Genomic DNA, 9,447 nt, shown 5'->3' with positions numbered 1-9,447 from the left:
CATCATCATCGATAATAGAAAATCATATTTATAAATTTATCTAAAGAGATCAATATTCAATTTTTTGACATAATTATAATTTTTCTTTTATATATAAAATATAAAAAGAAGATTTTGTATATCAAACTTATGCCATGTGTATATATATAAATTAAATTTTGGACGTAATTAAGTTTAATTTAATTGTTATGTAATGTGGAACATGATGAAGTACGTGGTATTGGCACCTTGGGTGATAAAGAGTACATACGATTTCCTGACTTCAGACAAAAGCGATCGAGATTATGGTCTAATGTTAATTTTCCCCTTTCTATTGATTCGAATGCTCAACAACCAATTTTGGATTTCGCTCTCTCGCTACAAAACCGCCAAGGGCAAAAGCCGAATTGTTGACAAGACCATCGAGTTTGAACAAGTTGATCGTGAAAGAGACTGGTTCGTTAGTTCTCTCTATACTTTAACTTATTTGTAAAATAATATTAATATTACTACATCCATTTTTATTTTATCGTTCAAAAACAAAAACAAACACTTAGTAAAATATTACATCTGATCTGTACTTTATGTTTACTTTTTTCATATCTTTTTGTCTTACAGAAACTTTATCTATTTATAAAAGTAAACAACTAATTTTTTAACATCTCACAATAAATACCGGACAATAGAATTGGCACGAAAAGGGTACATTATAATATCATGTCTTTCTTCTCTACCAAATGGAGGGTAATAAAAAGGGTAAAACCGACCTTCTCGCGGTCCCACACCGACCGCTCTCACGACCAACATGTAAGAAGAAAATCGCGTAACTCATGCTTAAAGGGACATAAGGTAGGGATTTAACCCATGACCTCCGCTTTATCTCCAACCAGCACAAGGCTACCATGGTGGCCTCGTGGGGACACCTAATGAGGGTAGATGAACAAGAACTATAACAATTCTTTTTCAGTGGGTGCAGTGAATGCATACAGTCTATATCTAATCTCTATAATGCATCGACTCGCTGGATTGGATATGTTCTTATTGTTATTGTATTATGATATTGTGCGTAACTCCATACGGATAACTTTTTTTCAATATTTTTCAGGGATGATCAGATCATATTCAATGGGTTATTGTATTATGTGGGTATTTATGGATTAGATGAAGCTAAACAGTTGCCTTTGTGGAGGTTAGATGGACTGATCATTGTAACATTGCTACATGTAACCGTGGTCGAATTTTTGTACTATTGGCTTCATAGAGCTCTGCATCACCATTTCCTCTATAATCGCTATCACTCTCATCATCACTCTTCGATTGTTACTGAGCCAATCACATGTACGTAAATCTCTTTCTATCATCTCATCCTCCATCAAGTACATCTTTGTAAAAAAATTAAAAACTAGTACAGCAACTATAAACACTTCAATAATTGCACATAAAAATGTAGTAGATACCAAGTAATTATGAATGCATCACAACGCTTCAAACACACTAGGATACAAACCCCATGGGATGCAGGCCGCAACTTTGGGGCCTTGCCTTAAAAAAAAACATTCTAGGATACGCCACAAAAGGGACCCGTTTAGTTTAATGAGCCTATTATCGTCACATTGTTCTAGTTCATGGTACAATAGGAAAAGAACTTTAAAGAGGACCAAAAGAGCCATTGGCTTGGTGGTATCGTAGTAGCCCGTTCAACTAAGAGATTGAGAGTTCATGTCCTGCTGTTGACATATTTCTTAGATTATTGTAAATATTCGTGTAATGGGTGTGTGTGAATTTGTCTTTAAAATAAAAATAAAGTAACAAGTTTTGATGGATGCACAAAGTAAAATTACTAATACAATTGTGGTTCATTTTGGTGCAGCTGTGATTCATCCATTTGGTGAGCATATAGCCTACTTCATACTCTTTGCAATACCGTTGTTGACCATGACCCTAACCAAGACAGGATCAATTGTTGCATTTTCTGGTTACGTGATTTACATTGATGTAATGAACAACTTGGGCCATTGCAATTTTGAGCTAATCCCCAAATGGGCCTTCTCAATCTTCCCCCCCCTTAAGTACATTATGTACACTCCTTCGTAAGTATATATTCTCGCTCTCAAGTCTCTAAATATGTTAAACATAAATTAATCACCTAGGAGTCAATGTGCTCGTTCATAGGGGTTTCCTCGCTAATCAAAAAAAAAAAAAAATCACCTTTGAATTGTATATATAAATTGATAAATTGATTGATATACTAAATAAATAAACTGGTAACATAGTATATATCAAACTTGTGCCAATATTATCTTGTGCCAACCTTATATGTTACCACTTCAAATGTAATTTCTATATTAGTAGTTAGAGAAAAGTTATTTAATCCAATATAACTCTTACTAAAATGCTCAATTTTTATCTTAATAGGTACCACTCTTTGCACCATACTCAATTCAGAACCAATTATTCGCTATTCATGCCATTTTACGACTATGTTTATGGCACATTCGACAAATCTACAGACCCATTGTATGAAAAATCACTCGAGCGAAAAGACGAGTCTCCAAACGTGGTACATTTAACACATCTAACAACGCCAGAATCTATCTACCATATGAGACTTGGGTTCGCGTCTTTGGCATCTAAACCCTACACTTCTAAATGGTACTTGCGGATGCTTTGGCCCGTCACAGTATCATCCATGATCTTTACTTGGATTTATGGCAAAATTTTCGTCGTAGAAAGAAATGTTTTCGATAACCTCAAAATACAAACATGGGTTATACCTAAGTACAAGATACAAGTACGTAGATCTAAATTTAAGCATCTTTATTTAATTTATACAAATTGTTTAGTAATTTAAGCATCTTTATTTAATTTATACAAATTGTTTAGTAACTTTTTTTTTTTTTTTTTAACTTTGTTAGTATTTCATGGAATGGCAAAGAGAGGCGATTAATGGTTTGATTGAGGAAGCAATACTTAAGGCGGATCAAAAAGGCGTCAAAGTTATGACTCTAGGTCTATTAAATCAGGTTCGATTTGTTATATTAAATGTACAAATGGTTAACTACATGGATGTCACATATTCGTTTATTCACACTACAAGGAAAATGAACATTGGTGAGAAAGACTTATTGGTCACTAATAACACTAAATTTGTCACTAAATCGAGTTAGTAATCAAAATAGATTTGTCACATCTCGCCGTCACCATAAATCCGTCACAAAACATTATTAGAGACCAAAATACTAAAATTGGTTATTATAGCGACCATTTGTTTGGTCACTAATATCGTATAATGACTAAAATTTAATGAAGACTTTTTTAATGGTAACTAAATAGCATTACTAGTGACCAAATAATAAGTCGTTAGGGGGGGGGGGATCGCTCCCGATGGATTTTGAAATTTTAGTGCAAATTTTTTTGGTTTTTCGATTTTACCCCCGGTGGAATTTTTTTTTTTTTTTTGCCCCAAACCCTTCATATTTTGCCCAAAAACCTCCATATTTTGCACCAAAACATTCGTATTTTGCTCAAAAACCTCTAAAATTTGCTCAAAAAACTCTATATTTTGCCCCAAAACTCTATATTTTATCAAAAAAACATCCTTGCGTTCTAAAAAAAATTCACCCCTGGTGAAAATTTTTCCTGGATCCGACCACTGGTCACTGACATTAGCTTATGTTGCTATCAATGATGGGAACTGTAGGGAGATGAGCTAAACAGAAATGGGGAGCTGTTTATAAGAAAAAATCCAAAATTAAAAGTGAAGTTGGTTGACGGGAGTAGTTTGGCAGTTGCTGTGGTTCTGAATAGTATTCCAAAAGGCACAACTCAAGTTGTTTTTAGAGGCAACTTCAACAAGGTTGCTTACTCCCTTGCTATAGCATTATGCCACAAGGGAATTCAGGTAAATTCCTATATTGGTATATACTCACTCCGTCTCAATATAAGCGTCCATGTTACTATTTTGAGTTATTACATCGTACACTTTTTTGATAAACCAATCAGAAAAAGAGCTAAGTGGGTAATATACTCACTCCGTCCCTTATAAACGTCCATGTTACTATTTTGTATTATCACATCGTAAGTGTCCACTTTTTTGTTTAACCAATAAGAAAAAGAGTTAAGTGGGTAGAGATGAAACTTGATTGGTAAAAACTGTTTAGTGAGATTTCTTAAAAATGTATGTCTCGGCAGTGGCTGGTTGACACTTAGACCAGGACAGAGGGAGTGTTTTCATAGTTTTATATGACCTATGAAGGAGAATAGTTATTAATTACTACAATACTAAAATAATGAGTTAAAACATTATAGGTTGCTGTATCTCAACAAGGTGATCATCAAAAGCTTAAATCAGAGTTGGAAGAAGAGAATAGAGATAAGTTGATTGTTTCAAGAACAGTTTCACAAAAGGTAACTACTTTATATATATTTGTTTACATGTTTTTTATTTAAATAACTAATTTATCATCATGTATATGTTAACTTTGTATTTGTATAGGTGTGGTTAGTTGGAGATGGATTAAGTAAGGAAGAACAGTTGAAGGCTTCAAAAGGAACAATAATTATTCCCTACTCTCAATTCCCTCCAAAAAGAATCCGACAAGATTGCTTTTACTATAATACTCCTGCCATGTTGATCCCCAAACATCTTGAGAATGTCGACTGTTGCGAGGTTAGTACAAGATTTGACGTCCTCAAAATTACTAGGCGAATACTCGATTTGGAGATATCCGCACCAATTAATCAAAAAGTAAACCCTGAGTTAACAGAGACCAATCGGTTAACATCTGATCGTCACCATAAACCGGAGATTAATCGGGATTAGGTGGTCAAAGTAGAGATTAATTTGGTCAAAGTCAAACTAAAGTCAAACTTCGTCGACATTCAATTAATTCCGATTAACCCCTCGTTTATGGTGACCATCCAACGTTGACCGATTAATCTCCGTTGACTCAAATTTACCAATTTTGATTAATTGGTAAACCTTGGGTCCACGGAGATTAATTGGTAAACATCCGATGTTTACCATAAATCGAAGATTAATCGGGATTAGTTGGTCAAAGTTGAGATTAATCTGATCAAAGTTAAACTTAGTCAACATTCAATTAATCCCCGATTTTCCGATTTCCCTATAAAATCCCGACTAATTACTTTTTGATTAATTAGCGTTTTTTGAAACCTTGTGAATCAACACAGAATTCATCGTACGTAAACATTACAAACTGTCGAAGAATATTACGCGTGCACTTTGGTAATTTAATGTTTAAACTTTTTATGGTACAGAATTGGTTGCCAAGAAGAGTGATGAGTGCATGGAGAATAGCAGGAATATTGCATGGCTTAGAAGGATGGAATGTGAATGAATGTGGAAATGAGATGTTCCAGGTTGATAAAATATGGAATGCAATTCTTAAACACGGTTTTACTCCTATCACTAAACCATTAAATTAGAAAATATTTCTTTTTCAGATGAAAGTGTTCGGATGTGGATCAAATTTATTTAGTTTATCTTGATCATAAACATATGCACTATTAGATAATAATGTAAGTGAAAAATAATATATTATTTATTACTGTATCGCTTTTATATCAAAGGAAAGAGAATAAGTGGTTTTCATTTACTCAATTTAGGTATAAAATCTAACTACACTACATTATTTTGTAAAAAAAATTAAACAACACACATCTCATTCTTCAAAATTAGGCCTTAGAGTAAATAAAAATAGAGTAGAAGCTAATTATTGCTAGTTTAATTTTTTTACTTCAACTTTACACCTACCAAACAAACTTCTTAAAATTATTAACATTCATTAAAAAAAAAACTTATAAACTTAGCAATAGTTAACTTTTACCCCTTTATATCTGTTTTTCTTAAAGGCCGAGAAATTTTATTATATGTAAATAAACTTTACAACAGAATGGGTCCAAAGGAGCCCAAATATATATAGCACGAAACTATAATGAAATATATACAAGATGCTAAATGATAAAACCAACACAATAAACAAAGCAATGCAGAAAAATACTCTTGTCGCTCAAAATATAATCACGGTAGAGACGAGACTTGAGATAACAAGCTGGGGCAGAAACAGACACACTGCTGAGTTTCAGCGACAAAATTGATAGGACCGATTACAGTCCAACAAGTGCCAACCGTATAACACTCATGAGTTTCAAAGTACTCTAAAACCAATTGGTAGTAGATGGAGATGTAGGATTAATGTGCAAGGAACAACATATAACTATATAGCCAACTTCATTTGAGCCTTCGGGGTCACACACATATACACCGAGACGTCAAATAAAATATATATATATGATGTATATATATTACTCAAGTAACAAAATAGTAAATCGAAATTAATTCATTTACTACTCATATGGATAGTAAATGAATCGAAATTAATTAATTTACTATTCACATGAAAGCGACATGATAGAAATTATTAATTATAAGTTACATAACATACCCCTGAAGTATTTGAGAAATACGACTTTTTAAAACCAAATCAATCGAAATATTAGATTTTGGGAATAAAATATACATAGAAACAAAATAACTTTGTACGCATTTTGTTTCACGGACTTCACAATTCAATGTTTACTTTTACACATATATTATAAATATAAACATTGATTGGTTTTTGGGAGTGTGAGAGTCACCAGAAAACTTAAGAGAGAAAGTAAGAAAAGTATTATTTTGGGTTCATAATATTAATCAAAGGTTGATTAATTATTACTTGGGTTTGGACTAGCATCCATTGACATTGTTTGAAGTGTATTGTGGACTATCTAAAGAGACGGTCATATTTTTGATCGTAGGTTTCTCTCCTTCAATCAGTTTCTTCAAGAAAGGTATATCAACACTTTGTGAATTACATATTTTGACAATTATTAGTGGTGTAACTTGTCACGACCCAGAAAATTTCGACTAATTTTAAACCAAACTCTCGATACGATTCATTATCTTTGACACGATAAGCAAAGTCTGTAATATTGAGTCTCAAAATTTAAAACTGTTTTCATGAATTCATTGGACCTTTGACTATTCCCGACGACTCATGATACGATTGCTTGTAAATGGATATGCATATATTTAAATATATATATATATATATATATATATATATATATATATATATATATATATATATATATATATATATATATATTTGTATATAATAATATGAAATAGTATATATTATAATTGTTATAAATAATTTTGTAAAAATAATAATAGTATATAAAAAGTATCTATATATAAATAAAGTATAAATAATATATATATTTTGTAACCTTGAAGTTATTTAGTAAACGACAGTAACACTAAGTAGTCATTGGATTGATAGTAAATGAGTTAAAAAGGGGTACTTATGTGATTTTGAAATAAACGGAGCAGGATATAGCACTCCGTAAAAACTGTCGGTAGTATACAACCAACTAATAGTCACGGAGTGTTAACTAGTTACTGTTTTGGTTGATGAATGTTTCCACTATCATATTTTGGAACAACATATTTAAATAATATATATGACCGTAGTGGAGATCCCATATATTACTTTCAATGTCATGTGCGTTTAAATTAGGATCTTTAGTAACAACCACTAATTAATTAACCCATCAATTACAACCATTAATTTTATAGTGAGAAATTGAGTCATGTATGAAATTCGGTTTCGACTACTTCCTTTTAATTCACATCATATTTCAGTAGGGACGATTTTATGTATAGATATCATGCATACATGAATTTCAAACACCACCTACTACTTGTGTGACATTCCAATCAAACTCCACTAACTCATTAATTATTGCTTTCTTACAAAACAACAACACAAACAATCGCTTTCTATTTTTATTTTTTTTCTCCTTGTTTGAGCACAATTATTATCCAACTTATTCTCTGATCAAATCAATTTCCTTATATTAATTTTCAAGAAGAATCAAGTAACTTGTCCTGCTCTTCTACTCATAACCATCTTCATCATTTATTAATAATCTCACTTGCAAGAACTACCTTTGATCACCCTTAACCTCCTTCTTGCTCGATGAAACAAAATCACCCTCTTAATTACTATTTTAAACCATCACCAATCTAACTTATCTCTTTGCTCTTGCTTTCAGTTTCTACCTCTCTCATCACCTCCATCGATCACGGTTGTCATCTTCATCATAAACCCACTCTCACTCTACTCTCATCTCTATCTTTCTTTTCAAGAACCACCAAAATCATCACCATTTGTTGCGTTTATTTTTTTTGTTTTGTTTTAACTAGAAATTGAGCTTACCATTGTGAACCCATTAAATTCCATAACCGTCTTCAACCGAGAACACCACAAACAGCCACTCACAACCACCATATAAATGATAAACTGCTGCTGCTATCGTTTTTCTGTTTTGTTCACTTATCATCACCTTTATCGACACACAAGCTGTTACTACTACGCTGCTATTAATCCTTCTGTTTTTCTGTAAACGCCAACTCAGGATTACCCCAACTCATCGTGAACCGTTACTGTTCGTTGCTACTACTATTATTTTCCACTGTAAATTGTTGCTGCCGCTATGTGAACTTCTGTTTCTGCAAGTCATTCGAACAAACCCAGGATAACACCATTTAAAACCCTGCTGTTACACGATGACTTGGGTTGAGGATGGTATCATGGTGATTAAAAAGTAATACAGAAATAATGATTGGGATGTTTATGATAAAACAAAGTGGACGTCCTCTTTTTTTCTTTTTGCTTTTAAAAAGATTACATAAATTAATACTACCAAAGTGTGTCTAGGAAACAACAACGAGAGAAACCCATTATGACCCTTGAGGTTTTCGTTTTATGATAAATCAATCCGCCTACTTGCAAGTTTAAAAGATGATGAAGTATTGGATGAAAAATATGATAACGTTTATGATTTAGATGATTAAGATATATGATAGTGATGATGATTTGATAATAGATGATGATTTTATGAATGATATAGATATAGATGGTCAATAAGATAAAGTCGATGATGGCGATATAAATGATGGTACGGGTGTAATAACAATGGTAATGATGATGAGGTGATTTTGATTAGATGCGGTATAGATGATGATGAAGGATTTGCGTAAGAGATGATAATGGTAGATGATGATGAAGGATTTGCGTGAGAGATGATAACGATGATGTCGAAGATTATGATCATGGATGATAACAAGAAAGATGATGATGAGATGATGAAACAATGATGTGATGATAGGGATTAAATGTTACATAAAATAGCAAATATAGTGATATTGATGTTAACCGTGAATGATGGTTAAAACAATTAAATCTAGGGATTAATTCAGAAACGAACCTACAGTTGGTGGCGGTTGCTAGCGGGAAGTCGCGGGTTCAAACCCGGACTTGGGCATTTTTTTTAGAACTATTTCATTGAGGTAGAAATTTTATCTCTATTTATTATTATTATTATTATTATTATTATTAT

General features: G+C 32.4%; 1 protein-coding gene across 1 annotated transcript; it reads left to right on the top strand.

Annotated features, from left to right (window-relative positions):
* The first annotated feature begins 214 nt into the window (after positions 1 to 214).
* LOC139861229 (very-long-chain aldehyde decarbonylase CER1-like) lies at positions 215 to 5,570 on the top strand. The gene is made up of 9 exons (XM_071849547.1): positions 215 to 435; positions 1,085 to 1,317; positions 1,850 to 2,069; positions 2,395 to 2,770; positions 2,895 to 3,002; positions 3,680 to 3,880; positions 4,288 to 4,386; positions 4,475 to 4,648; positions 5,260 to 5,570. Exons 1-9 carry the CDS (start codon positions 293 to 295, stop codon positions 5,425 to 5,427), a joined length of 1,722 nt encoding a protein of 573 aa, XP_071705648.1. The 5' UTR covers positions 215 to 292; the 3' UTR covers positions 5,428 to 5,570.
* Positions 5,571 to 9,447: the final 3,877 nt, after the last annotated feature.

This window comes from Rutidosis leptorrhynchoides, chromosome 8 (genome assembly GCF_046630445.1).
Source record: "Rutidosis leptorrhynchoides isolate AG116_Rl617_1_P2 chromosome 8, CSIRO_AGI_Rlap_v1, whole genome shotgun sequence".
Taxonomy (NCBI): Eukaryota; Viridiplantae; Streptophyta; class Magnoliopsida; order Asterales; family Asteraceae; genus Rutidosis; species Rutidosis leptorrhynchoides.
The sequence above is the reverse complement of the archived record's forward strand: the minus strand, read 5'-3'. Positions and strand labels throughout refer to the sequence as shown.

What these genes read in the sequence shown, in the direction of transcription:
- LOC139861229 (XM_071849547.1), top strand. Translation starts at nt 293, where the DNA reads ATGTTAATTTTCCCCTTTCTATTGATTCGAATGCTCAACAACCAATTT. An exon ending in TACCTAAGTACAAGATACAA is followed by an intron (nt 2,771 to 2,894) that starts GTACGTAGATCT and finishes TAACTTTGTTAG; the next exon opens with TATTTCATGGAATGGCAAAG. An exon ending in AGAATGTCGACTGTTGCGAG is followed by an intron (nt 4,649 to 5,259) that starts GTTAGTACAAGA and finishes TTTATGGTACAG; the next exon opens with AATTGGTTGCCAAGAAGAGT.